Source organism: Barbatula barbatula, assembly GCF_947034865.1.
Source record: "Barbatula barbatula genome assembly, chromosome: 12".
NCBI classification, from domain to species: Eukaryota; Metazoa; Chordata; class Actinopteri; order Cypriniformes; family Nemacheilidae; genus Barbatula; species Barbatula barbatula.
Genome location: NC_136775.1, coordinates 6,592,917 through 6,618,709, shown reverse-complemented (window position 1 = coordinate 6,618,709; position 25,793 = coordinate 6,592,917). Strand labels below are relative to the sequence as shown.

At 36.8% G+C, this 25,793-nt stretch overlaps 2 protein-coding genes across 3 annotated transcripts; both read right to left on the bottom strand.

Moving 5' to 3' along the window:
* Positions 1 to 960: 960 nt before the first annotated feature.
* Positions 961 to 8,048, bottom strand: calb1 (calbindin 1). The gene is made up of 11 exons (XM_079469056.1): positions 7,848 to 8,048; positions 7,510 to 7,586; positions 5,486 to 5,560; positions 4,704 to 4,784; positions 4,544 to 4,600; positions 3,035 to 3,112; positions 2,880 to 2,935; positions 2,750 to 2,789; positions 2,610 to 2,663; positions 1,839 to 1,910; positions 961 to 1,743 (listed from the first exon to the last, which is right to left on the bottom strand). The coding sequence occupies exons 1-11, from the start codon at positions 7,924 to 7,926 to the stop codon at positions 1,630 to 1,632; spliced, it is 783 nt and encodes a 260-aa protein (XP_079325182.1). The 5' UTR covers positions 7,927 to 8,048; the 3' UTR covers positions 961 to 1,629.
* A 2,984-nt stretch (positions 8,049 to 11,032) lies between these two features.
* On the bottom strand, positions 11,033 to 24,946 carry pnp4b (purine nucleoside phosphorylase 4b). 2 transcript variants are annotated; one of them, XM_079469278.1, is made up of 7 exons: positions 24,781 to 24,946; positions 23,756 to 23,835; positions 22,580 to 22,752; positions 20,016 to 20,119; positions 15,199 to 15,374; positions 14,914 to 15,104; positions 11,033 to 13,709 (listed from the first exon to the last, which is right to left on the bottom strand). In XM_079469278.1, the coding sequence occupies exons 2-7, from the start codon at positions 23,776 to 23,778 to the stop codon at positions 13,474 to 13,476; spliced, it is 903 nt and encodes a 300-aa protein (XP_079325404.1). In that variant the 5' UTR covers positions 23,779 to 23,835; positions 24,781 to 24,946; the 3' UTR covers positions 11,033 to 13,473. The 2 variants fall into 2 exon arrangements, with proteins under 2 accessions (XP_079325404.1, XP_079325405.1); XM_079469279.1 differs by lacking the exon at positions 24,781 to 24,946 and adding an exon at positions 23,993 to 24,103.
* Positions 24,947 to 25,793: the final 847 nt, after the last annotated feature.

Below are 25,793 nucleotides of genomic sequence, written 5' to 3'. Positions count from 1 at the left end.
ATGGATAATTTAACTTGCATGTTTGTTTGGGCAAATTTAACATGGTTCATTTCACAAACTTGCTCATTTTATTAGTTATTAATATGTAAATATATATTTTATATTGTTAATAGTATTTATTTTTATCTTGAAATGTTCTGATTATAGGTTCAATGTAGGTTTCAATATTTTAAGTGGACAGATTTGTGTACCCCACTCTATAATTTAATTGTTGCTGTCCATCCAAAACCTTTGATGTACAAATTAGTTTTAGGAAATAGAAAATACACTGTCACCAAAGTATTTCATTATTAAAACAGTACAAAGTTCACAAGCACTTTTTTTGGTTTTTATGAGTTTTGTATCTGCAAAACCCAGTGACAAACATAAAGAGTGACTAATAATAATGATTTATGTTTCGGAAAGACATTTCGGAAAGCAACATTTATCTTGAGTCTTGAGGTTTCAGTTACAGTATATATGGATTTGAATTTTCAATGGGTGCTTTTAGAGAAATAACGTTACTCACATGTGCTATTCAACTGTATTTAGTCAAATATAAGAATTGTCTGCATTTAATATTTTAATTTCTTTATTCCAATAACAACTTTAATGCATTCTTGATCATGGAAAATAAAGAAAAATATACTGTATGTTACCATGGGAAATTTGGTTTATGTTTTGAGTATGTATCTGTTTGGTAACAAATGAAACGAGATGTATATCTTGAAGTCCTACACAAAATGTGACTGAAGGTCACTGCTTCAATTTCCAAGATAAGATCTGTTTAAACTCCAAAAGTTACTCTACAGAGATGAACTCTGCTTTAGCAAGGGCTTAATCATGCAACATTTCAAGGCAGGGCTTTACACTGAAGTATGAATAAATATTTATTTACTAAACAGTATGCATGTTGTGATGCTGTTCATATGAAACCAATCTCTGTGGATGGAAGAAACACACAACGCACACAAAAGATATGTAATTTAGTCAGTCTTTCAATAAGTTTAATATCTTCTTACACAGTGTCTATTATGTTAAGAATAGAAGAGCAGGTCATTGTTTACAGTGCAAAATAATGTTGATCTAACATCAGAGACAGGACTGGGGCGATGCATTATACTTGGCATGTGCTTACAGTCAGAAATTCCCCACGAGCTGCCATCTACAAACATGCATCGCAAAATAAATGTACAGAAGTCATTTAAAGTTCAATATAGGTCCCACCAACAGGTCATGTGTTTCAGCATTCTGTATGATGTTATTGCTTTAGGCTACAATATCGTAAGATAAGTCTTTTATTACTGAGAATATTCATTAAATAAATATTGGCGTATATATTTGATGTTGGAAGGGTATTTCTTTTCGTTTCCTCTTTGTTAAAGGACATGTTTTGTGTATGCGGCGAGCATGGCACAGTTCATAAGTTTCGTGTCTGTTATTATTGAAAAAATCTGTACAGTTAGAAACGGTATAGAAACAACGAATTGAAAAGTACGTTTTGCCGGTCTTTGCGAAGTCAATGTTCAGAATAAAAGAACGTAAATATACATATGATCTAGCTACTTTACACTTGACAGGTGAGCGGTGGGCGTGGTTCTGGGATGGTATGAGTAAAGAGGGGTGGGTGTTGTGTTTGGGGGAGGGGCTTCACATCTCCTCTGTGCACAACACAAGCGCTAACTCTGTTCTGTAGAGCTTTCCCCCATCAGACAGAGCCATGATGGCGGTTTTATATGTCGGGATTTTTTTTACTTCTAGCACCTGTTGAAGAAAGAACATCTTTAATGTTTGCATTTGTTTTATCTCCGAGAACGAAGGTTCAAAATTTCAGAATAATTGGTCTGTTAGACCTTTACCTTGCTGTTTTTCTCACAAAGATCTTTGAGGAGGGCGTCAAGCTCATTTTCATCCATGTAACCATTCCTGTCCTGCGAGAGACAGAGAGCGGTGTGAACGTTAACAAGCAGACATTTGTGACAGCCACTGAGGAAGCTCAGCGTCATGCCACTTTACCATCATTTCCTGTATTTGCTACAGAGACATTAGTGATGCCTCATGCAATGTTCTCTGGGGAGAGATTGAAAATCAGGGCATTGAGGATCGGTTTTGCACAGTCAATGCAATGACATGCTGGGTCTCATTTGGTTCTCTGAAGAAATAACAGCCAGAGAATCTGTGCCTTTAACTTTCAGATGGCTTAAGACATTTAGATGTCCTCCTGAAATAGCAATATACTTTGAGTTGTGAGTTTCTCCTCAAGAACACAAATAAAGATGTTTTGAAGAACGCTGGTACCCAAACAGCATTGGCCCCCATTGACTTCCATAGTTTGGACAGAAGTCCATTCTTATTGATCTGTTGTTATCAACAGTAAAGATTTCAGCCCATTCAGGGATACAGTGATACATTACAATGAAGCCTGGACAGAAATGTTTAAATTAGTTGGCAGTGATATCCAGAAAAAGAACTGTCCTTGCATACTAATGCCTTTCCTCAGTGCTTATACAAATACAGACACTGTGGTTTACTGTCCCCACTTAGTACCCAGCAGTACCTTTTGGCTTCATGTGCTGTATTTTAAGGTTGAACAGAGGATTTGATATACAGATGCATATTTAGGGACTTACTTGATCATATAACTCAAAAATCTTGTTGAACTCTTTTCTGGCCATTTTTACACCCTGATAAAAAGAGGAAAACAGTTTGTTCAGATTAGGAGGTTATTATCAGAATTATAGTGTAAACTGAATTCTTAATGGAGCCAAACCTGAAATTTTAGTAGAAAGTTCTCCTGGTCTGGTAACAGCCTGTTTAAAAATAAGGCACGCCGCATTCCCAATTTTCACTTCATATTAAACGCCAGTGATAAATATTTATGAAATCGCAAACCCACTTACCTCGCCATTTCTGACAGACATAATTTCCCGTCTTTATTTGAATCGAAGATTTTAAGCTGTAAAAATTCAAACAACATTTCCTCTCTTAAATTTGAGAAACTCTCTGAGCCGGCGCCGAATTGGGCTAGATCTGTTAAGATTTGTAGCCGTCTTACCGTAGTCTGTGTGTATTCCTCTAATTTCTTTTCGTCGTATGGTTTTTTGGCCCTCTGAAGTAAATCTTTCAAAAAGTTCTGAAAAACACAACATCATTTTATATTACATTTACAGTCTGGAAGAATACACGGACTAATGTATGGATGTTAAAGTACAGTCTTCGCCAAAAATGATGTCCAACTGAGGCTTATTTTAGCTAATTTGTACGATCTCGTTCATACATTTTAGAATGATTTGTTTTTTGGCGCCATTGATGTTAGGTTTAGGGGTGGGGCTTTAGTATTGCTTTGTTTAGTATTCATACGTTTTTGTACAATTTACAACGCACAAATTCATACGAATCAGCCACCTCTTAAGGAGACCTGACTCTCCTATATATTACAGAATAATGTTTATATTAATAAAGGTTTGTTTTCTGTGTGCTTTTTTAAAACGCTTAAATAAAGTTTTTAAATAAAGGCACATATAAATCACCAAAAATAAGGATTTGTGTTCTGTTTTCTTCTCACACTTTCTGCAAACTACCACATCAGCCCTTCACAGAACTGTGTTTTCCTCATCCTGTTTGGAGGTCCATTAAGTGGCTCGAAAAGCAGTACGGTGTTGACAGATTGCACATATCAACTAACCCACTGTAAATCTGGCTGCTGCGCAAGAAAACTCCCTTCATTTTAATTTCCTTTGTGCTTTCTTTGCTCAGCCGTGAAGCAGACCCCTCTGAGGTCGGAATCAAGCCTTTTGTTGTCTACACTTCAGTCAACATGCAAGGAAAGGGCCAATTGCTTATAAAAAGGAAACTTTTGTCAGACTGTAGCCTAACCTCTTGGGTATGATTGACCTATAGACTGCTGTAGCTATGAGTTTTGTCCTGAGGTGACGGGCGTCTTCAATTATTTTATTGTAAATGTTTTTTGTTAAGAAGACCTTAAACCTCATACTCATTTTAAGGGTTCAAGGAGATAATTTAGCCGCAAAAAAATAAAGATACCATTCCAAATGGTAATTTAGGCAACATTTCTAGACGTATTGTGGCCATTCCACCCCAGTATCTGTTATCACATAAAACATAATTTTGGAAATTTTCCTAAATACATGTACAAAATACTGTTGCATTGCTTAAAAGTGAATATAAAGCTGGTTTTCTTTTCATTATTTGAGGTCTGAAAAAAATACAAAGCACATTTTTTGTTTATTTGACCTGTTTCTCCACTTTTCATTTTCTGCAAATAAATGCAAATAGAAACAATATTTTTATTTTAAATTTGGAGGAAATATTGTTCACATAATGAAACCTATAAATAGTCAAATATTTTGATATGGTCTCTTATTTATTTCTGGTTGAATGAATAACTCATACAGGTCTACAAGCATGGAGGGTTTCTCAAGTATGACTTTTTTAAATAGAGATGATTCGTCCTCAAATCTTTTTAGTATTAATACAGTGAATATTTTTAAAATCACAAATATTTGATGATAAAAATAATAAACATATTAAATAAGTTTCTGACCTTAAGTTCATCAGCTTCAATGTATCCGCTGTGATCAGTATCATAATTTCTCCAGGCCTGAAATTTAATGGAAAATAATTCATCTCTGTGAATATTGCGCTCTGCCGTAATTTTGGTATATAATGTTCAGCAAATGATTTCGGTTAAAAGCAGTGTGTACCTTCATAAATTCTGCACAGGACTTCAACTGTTGTCTGAAAAATAGCAAAAAGTTTTCCTCTGTGGGTAGTATTTGTACCAACTGCAAGAGAAAAAGGATGAGATCAACATACAGTATTAAATGTACATTTAATACAATTTAATACAAACATGTAATACAAATGAATTTCTATGGGAAAGAGAGGGTAACAGTGTGAGTCATGAAGGGATGTCAGTTTATGAAATGTCAAAGTCAGCTTGATCTGAGGGTATCCGTTTAGACATAAAATCTCAAACAAGATGCTCCTGGGAGCTATACTGACAGCTGCCCTGATTCACAGTAATCCATGTGCTTCAATGTGAATATACAGATTATTTTTTAGGAATGATGGTCAGTATTAAATGGCATTTAGTCTTTTAGATTGAAAGTGTTTTGCAGAATTTTTATGTTTTATATTTCAGAATTACAGGCAGGCGGCAGTTGCAAGAGCCACACATTTACCTTTGTCAACATGCCAAACCTTTTTAATTTGGAACTTAAACACTGAAGACGTTGACAGCATTATAGCAGGCTGGTCAATATCCCTGGTGTCATAAAATCTATTTAAGACTTTTAAAAACATTACCTCAGCATGGAGATTCAACTTTCTTACATTGACATATACTGTCACATAAATTGGCAGACACTTTTATCCAAAGCAACTTACAGTGCTCAAGCTATCCATTTTTTATCACTTGGGTGTTACTGGGATTCGAACCCATAATACAATACTTTACCATCTGAGGCACAGGAACACTTCTTACCTCAATGATACCTATTTTCCCATCCGCATTCTGTTCATATTTCTCGACAAAGGCTTTCATTTTGTCTGTTAGTTCCTGGAGGAAAAAACATTCAATGAACAGGCAGTCCTTAACAATATCTTCTGAAAATTCTAAGAAAACAAAGCTGCGGTTACAGTCTATTTACTACAGAAGTTTTTAGTTGATTGAGTCGCTGATGTGTAAGAAGACCAATAAGCAAAGATAATTATACATGCTGTTATCTTCAGTCCTCATTGCACAATGCTGATTGTGTTTTCCTTCTGCGCTTTAACATATACAGCAAGAGCCTCTTTCCTCAAACAACCTACCCATTTAAGGGCATCTTGGTATAATGCAGTTTAGTACAGAATAATGCAAAGCAAGTGCAAAACTTCACATTAGCAGATAAAAACTGACAAATATGAATTTGAATAAACAGAATGTAAAACAAACTGTTTTGGTTATACTGTATAGATTTTGTTGGTAGTATTGTGTTAAAACGTTTGTGAAGTTCAGGAAGTTCTTCTGGACCAGTGTAGAGCATTGTTTACGTCATCCGTCTTTATAATTATTTTTATAGAATTACAGTTTTTTATTTGTCTCATCTCTATTATGCTGTTGTTTTTAACATTGCAGTTAGATATCCATTGTAAAATACTCATCTTTAAATTTATAAATGAGTATTGGATAGACAAAATGGATATATTTTCAAATAGATTTGATTTGAATTAAAACAAATTAGTATAACAGTATTTCTTTAAAGGTGCTTAAAGGACCCTGGAAAGTTAAATTTTTCAATGTTTTTCTGTTTTATACTGTATAAACCATTATGTATAGTTTAGCTATGCATAAATTGATAGACAATAAGGTATCGTAATATGGAGTCGGAAACTCATTGACACGGAAATCTCAATGAAATAATGCCGCTGGATCAAGTGAAAAATAGTGCCATAAAGGGCCTTAACCTCCAGGATGCACCCCACCCAGTATTCAAGTTGAGGATTGGACCGTTTCTGTCCCCTTTAAACACGTGAATGACAATAGCTATTAAGTCTATAGATTATCTGCAAGGTATAGTGGAGATGTATGTTGTCAGCAGTGGTAACTTGAAGGTTGCATGTTCGAGTGGGATGTGCCCTCACTGTGTGACCTTCAGCAAGCCATTTATTCTCCAACTAATTTTCTCATGTTGCTTTGGGTGACAGCGTCTAATTACTGTAGTTACTAAACGTTATTATCAAATATTTTATATATTCAATACAGAAATTCTGCCATAAATCATCACGCATCTGTTTGCCAATGTACCCAATAAATGTTTTTTTCATGGATATTCCAACTCTTTACACAACTCTAGATTGAAACATACTACTGTTCACACCAGTAATGAATTTCATCCAAATTCATTCCATTGCATCAAGTCCACAAGCTATTCCTTCAATAACCCTGACAAAAGGCTCTTTTGTCTTTGTTTTTAACCCAGTTCTTTGCTGTTCTCTTATAGATAACACTTGAGGATCAAGTATTTGCAACTACAGACGACTGCAGTTATTGTACAGCAAACAACGATGCATCCTTTATCTATCCTATGAGGCAGACGAGTGCAGGAGCAGCTGATGTGCATGGACAGATGCAGGACAAGTGTACTGACTGAGACAAGCAGATATAAAGTCATTGCCTCTCTTTCGTCCTCTCTCACTGCCTTTAACAGGTCTGACAAGATCATATATTGTAGTTACTGCGCCACTCGTTTACAGAACCAAAATGGGATCCATTCATACCCTGCATGACCATACGCATACTGTATGCAGTATAAACAGATCTTGGTTGAAATGCGTATTGCTAAGTAACTTTTATTCTGTTTTCAATTTTTGTTTATTTTTAATCCACACTGTGCAGCGTTTTACAAATTATTATGGCAATTGATTATAATTATTAATATTATTGATGAAGCGCAATAGTTGCAGTTTATCTCAATCTATTTGCTTTAAGGACGCAGAAGGTAAAATAAAACTCGTGCGACTTACCAGCCCTGCTTGTTTTCGTGCTTGTTGTAGTTCTTTGATAAAATTCTGCAACTCCTTCCCCTCGATATATCCATTACCTGAGAGCATTTACACCCAAATCAATCACACAACACAATTTCAATTCACAGATGACATCTACCAAAAATATACTTCAAAAACATCACAAATGAATCGTTTGCCCAATTCTGAGATCGTCACGTCAGATAATTCAGACAAACAATTTCAAGCAAACTTGGAAAAAAACGATTGCAAAGCAGGTGACAAAATAGTCCCGGAAATTATTTCCCCAAAAACCTGTTATACTTCATGGAATCCACAATAAAAGGGAAATAAATTACCATCGTTGTCATAATGATGAAATATATCCAGGAACTGAGAGGCGGAGATCTCTACTCCTTGAAGGTAAGCGTTTGCCATGTTTTTGCCGTGTATCTGGTGCTGATGTTTCGCACTGTGATGCTGTGATCTCGTTCCTGAGGTCTCCAGTATTTAAACGTGCTTGCGCCCTCCTCCACTGTGATGCGCGCACCTCTGTCTCCGCAGGTATAGCGCGCACTCCAGTGACTTACTGCTGAGCCATACGGATGTGAGGCGCATTTAAATGAGGACTGATGTCACACAAACTAAGACCACATTGATTCTGTAATAAACTTAAAATAGAAACTGTGGAACATCTGGCCACATAAAATGCCATTTCACAATCTGATATGCACGAAGTGCGCTGTTTGGCCCCATTGAATAGAGATTTTTCATTGGCAAAATGTCCGCTTCGCTACAACCTTCATAATCATTAAATGTATAGCCTAATGAAGTAGCACAGTAAAATCATACGAGCTTCTTTGGCTGGAAAAAGCGAGAATTTTATAGTGATATTTTTTTTAAGTTCTATTTTAAGTTTGGACGACCTTCAGGGTTTAGATAGTTTCTTAGCAGTTTTACAATATGCTGGCTACTCAAAGCAATTCGATTTGAGATATTCACAAAAATGCGATGTCATTTTTACATACAAAATAAAATAATTGCATGTTATGAGTTGAGACAGTGTGTAAATATGTACAAAAATGCAATAAGTAATGGTAATACGGTAAGGGCTAAACTCAAAAGCCAAACAGAGCCAGAAGCAATTTTTTGCCTTGAGTGTACAAACTAGGGATGTCACCCTGTTAAGATGTTTTTATACTGTAATCATGGCCAAAATAATTCACATTAACAATACACTCACCTAAAGGATTATTAGGAACACCATACTAATACGGTGTTTGACCGCCTTTCGCCTTCAGAACTGCCTTAATTCTACGTGGTATTGATTCAACAAGGTGCTGAAAGCATTCTTTAGAAATGTTGGCCCATATTGATAGGATAACATCTTGCAGTTGATGGAGATTTGTGGGATGCACATCCAGGGCACGAAGCTCCCGTTCCACCAAAACCCAAAGATGCTCTATTGGGTTGAGATCTGGTGACTGTGGGGGCCATTTTAGTACAGTGAAAGTGAAAGTGAAAGTGACCTATTTGTCAGTTATGGAGAACCATACCTGAAATTTGCCCTCTGCATTTAACCCATCCAGAGAGTAGTGAACACACGCACAGCAAGTGGTGAACACACATACACCCGGAGCAGTGGGCAGCTATCACTGCAGCGCCCGGGGAGCAAGTAGGGGTAAGGTGCCTTGCTCAAGGGCACCTCAGTCGTTACCTGCCGGCCCTGAGGATCGAACTGGCAACCTTCTGGTCACGAGTCCGACTCTCTAACCATTAGGCCACGACTGCCCTAACCCACGACTGCCCTAACGTGAACAGTGAACTCATTGTCATGTTCAAGAAACCAATTTGAAATGATTCGAGCTTTGTGACATGGTGCAATTTCCTGCTGGAAGTAGCCATCAGAGGATGGGTACATGGTGGTCATAAAGTGATGGACATGGTCAGAAACAATGCTCAGGTAGGCCGTGGCATTTAAACGATGCCCAATTGGCACTAAGGGGCCTAAAGTGTGCAAAGAAAACATCCCCCACACCATTACACCACCACCACCAGTCTGCACAGTGGTAACAAAGCATGATGGATCCATGTTCTCATTCTGTTTACGCCAAATTCTGACTCTACCATCTGAATGTCTCAACAGAAATCGAGACTCATCAGACCGGGCAACCTTTCTTTCCCATTCTGACATTCAGTTTGGAGTTCAGGAGATTGTCTTGACCAGGACCACACCCCTAAATGCATTGAAACAACTGCCATGTGATTGGTTGATTAGATAATTGCATTAATGAGAAATTGAACAGGTGTTCCTAATAATCCTTAAGGTGAGTATATATATATATATATATATATATATATATATATATATATATACACAGACATAAATGGTTTTCAAATCAACAAATAATCAGTCAAATTAATCTTTACTTAAAAATGTCTTGTCTGTAACCATTGTTGCTCTTAAAGGTATAGTTCACCTAAAAATGACTCACCCTCAGATTGTCCCAAACCTATATAAATGTATATGTCTGCTTAACACAAAGGAAGATATTTGGAAGAATGTCAGTAACCAAACATATCTCATCCCCATTGACTCTCGTCTTAATTTTCCCTGGCAGTAACCTTTCCTTTAAAGCAAAACAACGGATGCTGGATTATTTTTGATGTCATCATATGTGTAGAATTTACACACTTTCAAAGATCATGGTTTTAATATTATGGTTAAATATAAGTGTCACCACTACAAACTCATGCAAACCTGAATTTCATAGAAACAATTCCGCTTTCTCTCTACAGAAAGCATTCCACTGCTAGATTTGTTGCTTTTGTGCCTTTTCTCTTGTTTACAGAACATTCATTCAAGCAATGACCCGAGCGATAATTGCTCTCCATATGTTTTAATGAGGCTCCCACCCAGACAAATGACTGCTGGCTCTCTGTCATTGCACCCTGCCTGTAAGGTGGGCAGACAGACAGACAGATAGATGGACAGCTCTCCACACAAGCCCCCTCATGCAATTTAAAACCATAACTGACACACTGAGTGAAATGAGCTTAAATTAGAATACATGGTGTTAATGGTCACTCCTGTTTTTAAGCATTTATGTGCTTTATGAATCACTAAGATCATGGTTCAAATCACAAAACCAAAAGAGACTAGTCAACCTTATGCTGTCACCTGCAACTTCATGTCTTTGTGTTGTTTTGTCTGTGTTTGGATAGGTGGTATGTGTTTGGAGGCTAGGGACTGGACACTGTGTATAGTGGATGTGTTGTCTGACAGCTGTGGTGTGAGTCAGGCCATTATGAAACACTCCTGCAGAGTAATGTTGTGAGAAGCTTACATCACACCTTAACAAGTGCACGGTGGCACCTGCACATGTAAACAACTCATCTACACCTCAGGTGCTGAGATAAACACCAGATGATGTCTGATTTATTTTAAATATCTTTGCTTGTTTTATAGCCACTGTATGTGTTTAAAATCAGCCGAATACTGAAATAATGGAATTATAATTTCAACACCTCAAACTTGATTTTTGACAATATTTAGATTTTAATCCACAGTTTTGATTTCATTAAAGGGACGTTTCACATATCTATCTGGTTCTGAACATGCCTTGCCATATTACATTAACAATGACTATCTAGTGTTGTATTATTTGTGCTTTTCTTTTACCACTGTCAAAAAGTTTTTCATATCTATTAATTTTGGCCAACAGATCATTTAGTTGGTTGACGTATTGTAGTCCAGTGTCCATCACGGTGCTAACTTCCAAAGGATTTACCAGTCGGTTTTCTAGACGTAGGAGATCCGGAAGACATTTTCATTGTTACCATTTATACTGTATACATTTCTCTGTCTTACATTTGTTCACTTTCCTGGTCATTATTTATTTACCTCGTGTCATTTAAAAAATGTAAATGATTATTTCTTCTGTGTAATGAAAAATAATATTTTGAGAAATGTCCCTGTGGTTTTTTGTCCATATAGTCGAAGTGAACGGGGTCAATGCATTTTGGGTGAACTCTCCTTTTAAGCTTTCATGAATTGACATTCTAAGGCCCTGACTACGGTTCACACACTGGAACATTCCAACTCTGTGACTTTGCATAATTGTTTTAGGAATTTGAAAACTCCCTTCAGTAAAAGATGCCTACATTTTGTTTTTCATGCGACAGCAATTTATCCATTACGCAGCTCATTATTGAGCAACCTTTGAGTCATTTTTTTGATCACTCATACGTTTACTTATTCCTTACTTGCTCATTTTTATTTTTGTTTGTTTTCATGGTAAATTGTCTACACTGAAATTATTATGATCTGCAAAATTATTGCATTCATAATTTTTAATAATTAGCAATTTAGCCATTTGCAAAATAATTCAGCCTTTCTTCCTGTTTTATTTGCAGCTTTGCCCCACCAGATCCCGATAGACTTCTGCACAGATCTGGGTATTTGTGCAGGGTGTTTTGGAACCCTCTCAACCTGGTTAACTTAAAGTCAGGACTCCTAGATTTTGGCACAATAAACACTTTATGCTTTGTGAATGTGTCAGAGCTTAAATAGTTAAAGTTAAACTTAAATTCGGAAAAGGATTTTTAAGAACATAGAGTCAGATCGTCAAGATTATAGCAGAATTTTTAAACTCGAAAGAATGTTCAGAGGGGACCAATATTTCCTGCTGACTCCAAAAACAGGAATGCAGCTGTCGGCAATTAAATTCATTTGAACCCATCCCGTTGGTTTCTGTATTTGACATGCAAAGAAAATCAAAGAAGGTTATGCCCGCAACGTCAACTCGGTCAAAACTCTAGATTCGGTAAAAATCTATTTTATTGATAGGAGTACCCATTATAAGATGGTGCTAATTAGAAGAATGACTTTTTGACCCTCAAAGTTGCATCTTGGAAGAAAAAACGAAAGTCTTTAGAGAATAGTATTTATAATTCAAAACTATGTCCCCCAAGATTACATAAACGTGACGCCAGGTTTTCCCAGGTGATATTTATATGAACCAAAATCCAATGAGAGCTGAAAAAGCGAAGGACTGTCGGTGAATGAAGCAATCTCAAAACGTGTTTACAATAGCTAAATTATACATTTAGTGTTCTTGCATGGCAATTCCTTCCATCTTTTGGTACAGCATCATTTAGTTTCTATTATCACAAGCCCATAGAAAAAAGATGAATCTGTTTACAGAGCAAAGCTAAATTTTATTAGTTTCATTTATAAAACTGATGAATTAGGACTAATTGATCAGCTCGTGCAAAGTGATTTTGCTGTTGTTTCATAAATGAAAAAAGTCCATTTAAACTCTACAGCAGTCATTTTAAAATTACTGTAATTTTGATTTGTCAGTAACATTTTCTAACTTCTTCTGAACATCATTTTGTTTCTCAAGTAAAACCTTAAATCACTTGAAGGAATAGAGAAATATGATTTTTGTATTTATAATACATAACTGGAGAGAACGTATTAAATCTGTTACCTGAACACAGTATTATTGTAATTATATTGGTTCTTAAAAATGAAGTATTTTTAAATCCCTCGTCCTCATATCAACAGAGGTATGTTGATTTACAGTTTTGCGCTTTTGCATTCTTGTAATGCAAAGTTGAATACAGAAAAACAAGATTAAACCATCCTCTGGAGATCAATTAGCTTCCCTCTAAAGCATTAGGAGGTCTCCCTTTATCTACTTTTCAACCAATCCACATCCACTAAAGATAAACAGTGTAAACCAGTGGTTCTCAAACATTTGTTGTTGTAAGGCCCCCTTGTCTAGAGTGCATCGCTTTGCGGCCCCCCAAATAAAGATTTATGATCTTAAATTTAGAATCTTAATTAAACCAAAAACATATTTAGTTATACAATGCTGGAACATTGAACATTAATTTGGCTTTGGATAAAAACGTCTGCTAAATGACTAAATGTAGAAGAACATTGATGAAGCCCTTGATTCATCGGTCTGATTGACACTACACAGCATTGGGGTTGTTATTGGTGGTCTCCACTTGATGAGAGCGAGCGATGAAAGTGATGAGCACATTCTGAAGCATCTCAGCTCTCATCTTGCTGATCTGCAGTACTTCTTCATGGTTGACCTTCTCCTCCCGGCTGTAGTCCAGAGAAACCTTATTGGTGATGAGCGAGAGGCCCAGGACCCTCAGTCCACAGTGCTTGGCTACAGTCACCTCAGGAACCGTGCTCATGCCTGCAGACACAACCAGAACCATAGAGAGAGAAACATAATTAACTGGCACTTATCTCTAATATGGCACATTACAAAAGCAGACCATTTCTGGGTCTTTCTTACTACTTCATAAAGACTACTGGGGTCTGGCTGGAAATATTCTTTCCTGAAATATTAATCATTCGGCTGTTTGTAATCTAAGGTCAATAATCAAAACCCACCCTTCAGACCATCAGAGGACCAGCGGTGAGTATGTACTGCTGAGATCACTGATTAAATAATTGTATTGATTGAAGTGGTCTGTTTTAGCCCTTTGGGTGGGCCTAATCCTTATCAACAGGACAGGGCTCCTCCTGCCATAATATGGCACATCATTATTAACTCATTTTTATGAAGGACCTATTAATGAATTTGCACGGCACACAGAGGAAAACCAGTTAAACAACTTATCCGAAGAGCTCCTACAGACAAGTCTGATCATAGTGTGTTTGTGTCTCTGCCAGTGTAAATGTATAACAATATGTTTTTCCATATGTTTTTCAAACATAGTCAAACGTATACAGTTATTAAATATAGAAAAATATATTTTCTTTCCTTTGGTATTGCTATTTTCGTGCTGACTGCTTTTAAAGCATCCTCACAAATTTGATATACGTATAACAAAATACACTGTAATAAATAGATAAAATCAAAAACGTGCCAGAACATTACTTAGGCGGATATTTGATTACCCCTAAAACACAACTTAATGCAGTGCAAATTTAAAATACAGGTGAATCGGCTACAAATAAAAAACTGATTTTTAAAACATAAATACAGTATTGCACCCTTTTGTTACAGTGTGTAACATCATATAGAAAATAGCTCCTTAGATGCACCTATTTTACAGATGACAGTGTCAAATTATCGCTTTATCTGCATCCTGAGCAGTTTTGAGATATTGAGCTTTTGCAACTTTATGTTGACTAACATAACATAAAGAAAAACACATGTTTGTGTTAATTTTAACACATTGTTTTGGTGTTATTTATTTTAACACACATCATGTTGATTTTTACGACAAGTTGTGTTGAAAGTAACGCAAAACAGAGATGTGTTGCCCTAACCTGAACCCAAAATGTGTTGTTTTTAACTATTTCTTACAAAAATGTATTATTAGTTGAGGTTGCAATAGTCTTTAAAAGAAAATAAATACAACATGAATAAACATGCATATAGTCCATACCTACAGAATCGCTCCCCAAAATGTGTAACATGCGTGCCTCAGCGATGGTCTCAAAGTTGGGTCCGCTGACCATACAGTAGACCCCCTCGTGCACAAAATTGGAGTAGCCCAGCTCGGCAGTGATGTCTAGAGCAAGCTTCCTCAGGGCTTTGCTGTAAGCATCAGACATACAAGGAAACCTGATCCCAAACCTAAAGAGATGTACAATTTAAGATTTCACCCAGTTCTATTCAATGGAAAGTAGCACATCCCAACTTCCCCCGTCTCAATTTCCATTTAACATACCGTTCATCATTGGGCCCACACAGCGGGTGCTGTCCAGCAAACCCTGGCAAGTTAATATGATCCTTAATAACCATGATGTCTCCCACTTTAAAATCCTGACAGAGACCTCCAGAGGCATTTGTTACGATAATGGTCTCCACACCCATCAGCTTGAAGATTCGAACAGGGAATGTGACCTGGAAAAATACCCACACAGAGGAAACAGATTGCCACACAGCAAAGGATCTTCAGGTACTGTACGTTCACTAAACCCTTAGTGCCACATGAGTGTGGCTTTTGTACATAGCTCAAGAAGGGAAGCATAGGGCACCGAGGTCCTGGGTTTGGTTCCAAAGTAATTCATAATTTGGATAAAAGCATCCATCAATTGCATGAAAGAAAGTAAATAAACCACATAAACACATCTTGAATATAAAACAGAAATTTATGACAGAAATTAAACATTATTCTAGAAAATATTATTAAAATAATATAGATATTGTATGTGGATATTTAGAAAAAGATTTAAATGTCAGAATCTACCATAAATAAAAAGAACACATTCACTAACCTAGCACCTTCCTTTTGACTGTTATTATTTAATTTCTAATAACAGTAATTTTTTCAGTTACACCCTACACCTATAGAAGTCATAAATAAAACACCAAAATGCAACTATGGCAAACTGTGCAATAGTTTTCCACAGTGGCCAGCCACAGCTTTCCGTATGGAGGAAATAAGCTTTAGTAATTCCAAACTGGATAAATAAAAGATCGGGGAGGAGAATGCCATTAAGAGAAGTGTCAGTATGAGCAGAAGATGAACAGTGAGTTCACAGGCTCAGTAACGCACCGCACATTAGACAGTCACAGTTTGTCAGTCTGTCTCTGGCTGATGAACCAGGGTGTATGTGTGGGGCCGCCACCAGCAACACTCCCATTACAAGTGTACACCGACGGGTCAAAGTGGTGCATAGGCATTTTCAGAAAATAAACCCCAAATACCGCTGCCTTCTATCAAAGCCAATCTTCATGGGTTGGAGATCAGAAGTCACTTTTCATTTGATTCTCCAAAGATCTAGGAGCTGCGTTACGTATGGTTCAATAATTACATATCACTGCAAGCTTGAGTTCGGTGCACTTTTGTGCACTAATGAATTTCATTTTGCTTTGTTGCCTAGTGTATAATTTGCGTTGTATAGTGAAAAGAGTCATGTAGATTATTTTAAGCTCTATTACAGTATAAAAAGAAAAGCCGGTAGAAAATATATTTTAATATGTATAAAGCACATTTATTTGGGAAATACAAAACAACATCATGAAACCAACCAATAATTATCAATTTAAACAGTTTTCATCTCTCTATTTGCTTTATATACAGTATCTGAAAGACTGAAACACTCACAAACAAGCCTTAAAGCAGCCCTAACTCAGACAGTTTCTGCATATCTCATGTTTATCTTGAGTACTTACAGAATAAAATTGCACCCTTCAAATATCCGCAGAGTTTTTAGTTTGATCACATTCATAAAAGACAGATACATCTGTACGATTATTTCCGAAAACATGCAACGGTTATGGAAGTGGCGGAACTAAAGCACGTGCGCACACATTGCCAAGAAAACAGTTTCACTTACCGCATGCGGTTCATGTCCAGAATCTTTTAGCGCTGGGACCGCCGCTCCATCTATCAGTTTCAACCGATCACCAAATCACGCAATATATCCACTGTTTATGTAACATTCATCACCCAAACGCAGCGAACAAACAACAAAGCTGAACTTCGCGAACATATTGCTCTCTCTCTCTCCTGCACACAAGTGAAAGTGACTTGTGCACATGCTTCTTTTCCCGCTTTCCCTGGTTGATGAGTGGTTATGCCGTGTGCTTTTCCGTGAGAATTGTCCAATAAGAGCCTGAGAAAAGTTGTTACGTAACGATTTTTCATGTTCGAAAAACCTTTCCGAAACCTGTACGAACACTGGGGGAGTGTGTTTTGAGCACAGAAATACTACGTAATAAAAAGTTGACCATGTTAAGCATGAGAAGACAGCACGTTTAACATGTTAAGAAGTCAGAATGCATGACACACCGTTGCACCACCCCTTCAAGTCTGAACACTGTCCAAAGACTTTGCTCCCATGAAACACAGCAGAAGCATTCTTCACAGCAAATATTCAAGCATACAAAATGCAATGCATTATGTTTAGTAAGATCCCATCACTGTGAATGAATTGCATTGATTATTAGTGCACATTTATTTACTCCTGATATTGTGGGTTAGAACAGACTTTCGTGATGATTCATAGATTTGAGTCAGCCAAATGCTAATGGTCTGATCGTTCATTCAAAAAATGCACAACTGAATAACACTCAGCTTGATAAAGGATGCAATAACCTGATTGGTTAGTGCGCTAATTATGCGGAGTGCATAAAGTTGGCATTGTGGTGTATTTTAGAGTATAACATGATATTTAAAGATGAGGTAATGTGCTATTTCATGCATTCTCACTTATTTACATTGTTAAACTTGCTGGCTTCTCAAGCTTAACATGGTCAACTTGTCTAAAAACATGAACGTATAACTTAGTATTTCTGTGCTCGATTCACTTCGCCGGGTTTCGGAAAGCTTTTTTCTAACAAGGATTCCTATTTAGTCGGAGGGTTCTTAGTCCCTTATTGGACAATTCTCCCGAAAAAGCACATCCATGTGTAATTAATGCCGCTTCACTCAGCTGACGGTTTAGCTATGTTTGTTTGCTCACGGCATTTTGGTGATGAATGTTATATAAACGGTGGATATACCGCTGGATTTGGAGATCGTTTCAAACTGATAGATGGAGCGTTACAAGATGCCGGGCATGCAGTCTAGTCAAAGTAAGTCATATGTTTGTGTTTTGTTGGCAATCTGCGTGTTCATGCATAATAAAAACAACACAAACTTATAGTGAATCGATGCAATGATGTATCGTGTGCTCGTGCTGTAGTTCCAACCCCCCTGCACGCCTCCAGGCCCTCATCTTTTTTCCGGAAATAATTGTACAACTGTCTTTTATAAATTGGATCAAACTACATACTCTTCGAAGTATGCAATACTACTATATAGGTACTCAAGATTGACATGAGATTGGCAAAAACTGCATGTGCGTTACATCATCTTTAACAACTGATATTTAGCCTTTTATTCCTTGCCACCTTTGTAAAACTATAACTGCCATAATAAAACTTTACACTCATTATGTAAAAAGGGATGGGCAATATTACCAGCACAGATACAAACTTAAAACATTTACTTAGACAATATTATACTATATTGGGAGCAAAATATTTTCTAAATATAATGATTGTGTATGGACCCATTACAAACAAGGATAGTATGCACCTTTGACTGCTGCGTCAGTGTGTTTACATGGCACAAAGAAAAATAGCCATTATGACATTACAGCCAAAGCAGTATTTTGTAAGGCTAGAGGTTAATAATATAGTGGTTAATAATGCACTGATGACTTACCCTATAGCAACACATTAGGAGTAAAAAGGTCTTGTGTGGCTGTAGATTGGCATGGTAACCATGACAACTAATTCTAATGCATTGTGTCATGTTGTCAGGCCTGCAATTACTATGACGATTCCACTCCAGGGCAAAAGGTTGTTGATTCCTCTGTAATTTGGTAAAAAGTCTCTCGGTTCTCTGGCACAACAGACTAATTATTCCACTGGACAGATGTGTGTCATTTGAGATACTGAGATGTAGACGAAGGATTAACCAAAAGCTAAATCAACCAATTTAAGTTACATTTATTCTAAACACACTGGGTTTAGTTTCAAATGAAGAATGGAAAATAGTCTGTTATTTTGTTAGTACGGGAATCATTGTCAAATATATATTGTATACAACTAGGAAATGCCTTAGCAATAAACTGAAATAAGTTGAGGCAAAAAAATTGGAAATAAAAATATAAAACCTAAAAACAACTTAAGAAATAAATAAAATATTTAGAAAAACACAATAAATTACCAATTTAGCAAGATAAAAATAAATAAGAAAATTACATAAAATACTTTGCTCAAAATTCTAATTAAATTGACATGAATAATAATAAAAAGAAAAAAAAACATAAAAGCTCTGGCCTCAAGATCTATTCTGGTGTTTACATGAATGTTTCATTTACTTGTGTAAACAAAACTAAACAAATTTTAATAATATCTCTATCCTTTCTGGCAACCTAAAATTAACTTTAACCCAATCTAATCACACAAAACGGGTTTCTTTGCTAAAACGCTATTCTCCCCAAACACACATTTATAAAATGAATATTTTGATCCACACAAACCCATTCACCATCACTGGCATTACCCACAGCTGTTTGAGCTGGTTATTGTCTAAGCCACTGTGATATGAGAGTGACAGGGGCTGTTTGTTTCTCTGCACCTGCATTCTCAGCATTCATGCAGTGTGGTTTCTGATTGTGACGGATAAACTTAATGGCCCATACAGGAGGTAACAGCTCTGCTCTGTTTTTGCAAATAGGATCGGTTTTCATAGAATTCTCTTGTCCTTGAGCTGACGTTGGAACAATATGAAATACACACAATCCGGGCATTGATGGCGTAAAATAAACTAAAAGCAGATTGCAATATGACCTTTACCTCAAGAAACCACTGCGTATGTAAGTATTATAAATCGATAGACCTACCACTTGACAGTCTATTGAGAGCCAAGTTAACGGTACAAGAATAAAAGAGAGAACAGAACAATTTAAAAAAACATGCTGTTTTTTTTGTTAATGAATTTTTTTTTTGTAAATAAGCTTAAACCATTGAAGCTTTTAAACTCACCTTGCACAATGAGTAACCCTCGTAAAGATGAAACCTTCCTTGCATGAAGACACAGGACTTGCCTTTGATTTGACCAAATACAAGACGCCCCTCATGACCAGGAACTGTGCAAAAAAACAAAATATATCAGGTGAAATAAGTCAAGTCAGCCTACATAGTGTCTATAGACAGCACTTTCAACATGGCATATATAAAGAAAACATTGATTCTTCCCAATATATGAAATGATTCCATATCCATGTACTCTTATATAAGTAAAAAGTAATTTTAAAAGCCTTTGTTTTCAGGGCTAACTATTAAAAACACCAACGTCCCTTGCAGGTCTTCATCAGGGTGCAAGACAACAGCATATTTTGCTGTTTCTAATATATTTTACATGACATCGAATTATATTTTGCTTTAAAAGTTACGGGTTGGAATTGCTCTAACACAATCTAATGCATGATGCAGCGTACTGCGCTCTAAATCTACCTTTATGTGATAAATAACCTCCTGCTGTGAAGCATTTACTCTTTGCTCTTTTCCTAATATATTGTGTCTACCCAAGGACTGGAGATATCCATCTGATGATGCATTACTCTGCAATAAGTACACAAAGGGTCATATTCTGCCATCCAATAGAACAGTCATCTAATCCTTTTCGATAATGTAATGTTAATTGACTAATAATGATGACTTTTCCCAAGTCTAGAGATCACGCTGGCTTGGCTGTTTTTGAAAGTTCATCGATTTGCATTTTTTTGCTCACTCAACATACTGATAGTGTCCAGCCAATCCAGCATCATTAGAGGAGTAACAGTTAGACTTTACCAAAATGATAACCAAGGGGAGGCTGCAGTTTGTTTGTGGTTAGATAAGCTCAGTTAGATAGGTTGATTGAACTAAGCGAACGTGAGCTTATGTAGGATAAGTGTAACCTTGAATTCTTTCTGATGAGATTTGTTTGGCCCTAAAACCTGCAGCGTAATGAGGTTCTTGGGGAATAATAGCTCTATTTTTTCAAGGGCTGATCGGTCTTTTCTTGCTTGAGCGTTGACAAATGGCTCTCAGAAAAACTCAGACTGAGAGGGGGGTGTTACACTCGGCGTGAAATGTATTTCCTGTAACCTTCCAAAACTGAACGAGCAAATGAAGTTCAACACACGCAGGCTGATTTTCATTTTAATCAGACGCCACGCAATTTGGCCAAACAATGTGTGTAATGAGAAAAGTTGGAGATAAATATAGCGAGGCTTACAATTTTCCAATTAACCAAACTTTAATATTTTAATCAGAAATGAATATTGTGCATATGGATACAGTATCTTGAAATGAACTATGTACTTTTTTAATGTAGAATATAAAATATCAATAAAGAATGTTCCTGTAGTGTTCAATGGTTGGTTTGAAACTAATATTTTGATTAAAATTGCATACTTTGGATAAAAGCGTCTGCCAAATGCATTAATGTAAATGTTATAGATGTGGGTGTGTAGCCAGAAATCAATATGTCACTCAAGAACGAATCAAATTCAATCCATGACAACAACATGACCCCTCTATAACAGAGAGTTTACATCATATCTGATATTAAAACAATTTGACAGATTGGACAGATTTTAATGTTAGGCAAAGGCTATTATTCTTGTAACCATAATCCAAGTACACACATCTGCTACAGGTGGTGCAAATATGATTTGATGCAGTTTCTCAAAGATTATTCACCTCAAAGTATAAATATTTAAATCTGTCCGTGATATCGTAGTATGGAGTCCCTGTGGCAAATATTAGGAGCTATTTTTGCTCCAGTTATATTTTATTCATGCAGTAGTTATTCATTTTGTAGCTCATATTACCGGGAGCTGGGCGTAATTTGTTAGCCATACAATACAATGAGGGACAGAATAGAAAAACTGATTCTGATTCGTCCACGCATTGGCGCCAACTCTCTGGTGCATTTTTATAGACTCAACATGCTGACTAAAACGATATGTAGATTAAGAAAACTTCCGCTTCATTCACTTTATTACTGCAAAGATTTCAGCATTGCTCTCTGGCTTGTTTTCTAATCATTAAGGATTAAGCCAATAAAGAAAAGACAAGAAAAGCACAGTCTATAATTACCAACAACTGAGTCATATTCTTTATATCCGATATTTCATCCAAACTGCACTGGAGCTTTAGAGGTACAGTACACCCCAAAATAAAAATCTGTTGTCATTTACTCAGACTCGAATTGCTCCAAATCTATATACGCTTCTTTGTTCTGATGAAGACAGAGAAAGATATTTGGAAGAATGCTTGTAATTGAACAATTTTCCAAATATCTTTAAAACGCCCCAGAACTTTCTTACATTCTTCAAAATATCTTCTTTTTTGTTCAACAGAACAAATAAATCTAAAAAGAGTTTTAACTATGTAAGTCAATGGAGGCCAAAAACTGTTTGGTTATAAACATTCTTCCAAAAATATTTTCTGTGTTCATCAGAACAAAGACATTCATTCAGATTTGGAGCAACTTGAGGGTGGGTGAATAAAGACATAATTTTCATTTTTGGGTGAACTTTTGCTTTTGTTTACAGTACCTGTGCTCACTGGGAAATTAGGAATATCCTCATAGCGAACGTCCTGTTTGTTGGTGGCGTTCTCAGCAAGGAGCCCCAGACCCGAGCCGCACACGATGGCGATCTTCGGCCTGTGTCTCGTCCTGCTCAGCAGCCATTCTGTAGTCAGTTTACAGTCATCAAACGAACAGCAGCTTCATTGAAGAGAAGGAAAGAGTGATGGGCAAATAGACAGATAACCACTTCATTCAATTAAATCCTAGATGATATTTAAAATCGATCTCTTGAATAAGACTTACATTAAATAAGAGTTCAAAATAATCACTCAAAGTGCATTGGATCTTACATCACAATCAACATTTTCAAGGAGGCTGTAAGAGCTGCTCTGTAGTGACTTTCGTGAATTAAAGGGTTGATTTGGTATCATATTTAATTTATTTAAAGTGCATGCACTCGCAGGCCATTTTAAACACGAACTTAAAGGGATAGTTCACCCTTATATGTCGTCACATACTCATATGAGGTTACGTGAGGTTGAGTAAATGATGATTTTGGGGTAAACTATCCCTTGATTATGTGAGTACACTTTCAAAATACAGTAATAGAAAGTTTGTGTGCAGATAATTAAACACTTCCCAAAACAGACGTCAACTTAAATGCAAAATCTATCAAACTTATTTTGTAATTTGACCACTTACAACAGCTGCATTGAGAAATGTTTTTATCTGATGTTCTAAATGTTCCATTAGTTGAGGATTTTAAATTTTTTAATTAAGCAGTAGAGACTGTTTTAAGCGATTCAACTAAACAGGTAGCTGGTATAATGTAATAAAGGATCACCTTTTTTCGAATGAAATGAACATTTTAAAAATGTTTTGCCCTTTCCAACGAGTCCAAAAACATTGGAAAAAGCAAATTTTTAGCATGCAGAAGTCAAATATGAATATAATTTGCATCTCATTTGAGAATGATTTTGCTCTATATTGTGACTTGTTGTTTGGCAGGGCTGAAATATTTGTATTGGCCTTACTAATCTGATTGAACAGATAGAGGCTTTAACTCTAAGACAGCTGTGAATCCAAATTACATTATCAATTCCTGTTTTAGTTAATTGAAGTTTGGAATTTTTTTGCCAAAAGTTAGTCATTCTGTGTTTTACTATGTAAATTAAATCTATGACATAAAACTTAGATTTACCATGAGTTTTCCTTGGTGTGCATGATCTCAGTCTCTGGTAGTCACAAACAGACAGCACCTATAAAGAATATGTGAGTATCCTATGAGAGTGAGAGAGAGAGAGAGAGAGAGAGAGAGAGAGAGAGACTCAAAGGACTGTAAAGTCTCGTCCCATTGGCTGCATAAATGGTAAGTGCGCAAAATCTCAATATCCATTCCAAGAAATTATACCATCCCCTGAGAAATTTGACATTTCACCTGCTTAATGAAGAAAAAAACAGACGGGTGCATCTGGCGTACAGGCAATGCACATAGCCTATGTGTAACTTTTATCAGAAATGTTGTAGTTAGCTCATGCATGCGAACACTGCTTTAAACAGAACAGGCGTGTCTGTACAGTACCAAGATCAGAAATGTCTACAAAGCCATATTCACAGTAACTGGTAACAGGGAAAAAACTAACTTTTGAGTGCAGTTAAGCACAAATGCATTGTACTAACTTTCTTTTTACCACATTACGCGTTTTTAACTTTATGTGCTGTGTTAAATAAAACATAGATTCTATCATGGGTTTATTTTGAGTCAGGGGTCCAAAGTAGCACCTGTTAATAAGTAAAAATCCCAGATGGGATTGCATAACAGTTACGTTTCCAAGGCACGCTAACCAACAAGGAGATAAATGTGAATGGATTACTTATTTATTCTACTTGCTGCAAAGATGAATATACTTTTTATAATTTTCTTATGCTGAAAGGGAACACAAAAAAAGATAGTATATTAATGTATGCATATACAAAGTAGGTGATTAACCAACAGTTTAAGCAAAATGTACATATACTGTAAAAAATGTTTATATATTAACAGATTATTTAGTTGATAACAATATGTATCCAAATAATATCTTAAAAATAGTAACTTTGTTTCCGTGACATATGTTAATTTACTTTATAATTTGTCACAAATTTTAATGTGACTTGCCCATTGCTTTGTCTTTATGATTGGTTTTCATGTGACGAGGCGTTACATGGGTGACGGGTGAGACTGACCGTGACTGTTTGTCCAGCTGTACAGTCTGCCAACTGTCTTACCAACAGAAACTCTCCATCAGAGCCGCAGGGTCCCTTCGGTTCAACTTTCACTGAACCAACAGGAAAGGGGAATGTGTGCGTATGGTCAAGGTAAATGTACTTTGAGAACATCCGTACCAGACAACTAACAGGAGAAACACAGGGGTATAAATACACAAACGAAGTAAGGGATAATGTACAGCCAGCCGGTTGTTATCGCAGAAATAAGCCGCGACAGTGTGACATCTTGCGAACGGGCTCAGGGCTGGCGGCCATCTTGCGAACGGGCTATGGGCTGGCGGCTGTGATGACCAGGCTAGCCACCATTAACGTGGTGCGAGCAGGCTTCCATAGCCGGTCCAGCTCTGTGGTCAACGGAGCCTGATGCCTGCTTCCCCCCCTCCAAAAAACATTCTGGAGAAGCTTCCTACTCAACCATGCCCACGGTGAAGGGAGATCTGCTCTGCGCCAGGGCCTGCTCAACAAAGTTCACAAGGCTCCCTTGAGGATCAAAACTGATAAGCTGAGTTTTGAGAGGTTCTTTGAGACTGCAACAGTAAAAAACAATGAGTGACTTATCTAGAAAGTGTGTCTGGTGGGCTAGGTCCAATAAATCCTGTGTGTGATCCTCAAGGGAGCGGCAGCCCTGGCGTAGCATGAGTAAAGTTCAGTTTATGCTCGTGCTTAGTTCTATGCCTTAGCCTACGCAGAGCCATGTACCCTACGGCATGACCTTACGAGCACCTCTCCAAAATTGTAACAATGTGTCAACTCAATGCCCACCCTACGTGGACCACAGCGCTGTGATTGGTCTGTTTGAACCCCCCCCCAGGTCAAAAAACCCTGCAATAGCATCACGTTTACTCAAACGCATTTCGGAATGAATTATCTATGTAAACGATTTATTCTTCTGTATTTAACACCTCAAGCTCCATCAAAAGTGACTGTTTACTTGCCGATATCACTGCTAATGCTTCTCAAACGAGCTGCTT

What these genes read in the sequence shown, in the direction of transcription:
- calb1 (XM_079469056.1), bottom strand. Translation starts at nt 7,926, where the DNA reads ATGGCAAACGCTTACCTTCAAGGAGTAGAGATCTCCGCCTCTCAGTTC. An exon ending in TCATCATTATGACAACGATG is followed by an intron (nt 7,587 to 7,847) that starts GTAATTTATTTC and finishes AAATGCTCTCAG; the next exon opens with GTAATGGATATATCGAGGGG. An exon ending in TTTGTGAGAAAAACAGCAAG is followed by an intron (nt 1,744 to 1,838) that starts GTAAAGGTCTAA and finishes TTTCTTCAACAG; the next exon opens with GTGCTAGAAGTAAAAAAAAT.
- pnp4b (XM_079469278.1), bottom strand. Translation starts at nt 23,778, where the DNA reads ATGCACACCAAGGAAAACTCATG. An exon ending in CACACCAAGGAAAACTCATG is followed by an intron (nt 22,753 to 23,755) that starts GTAAATCTAAGT and finishes TCTTCAATGAAG; the next exon opens with CTGCTGTTCGTTTGATGACT. An exon ending in TAATTTCCCAGTGAGCACAG is followed by an intron (nt 20,120 to 22,579) that starts GTACTGTAAACA and finishes TTTTTTGCACAG; the next exon opens with TTCCTGGTCATGAGGGGCGT.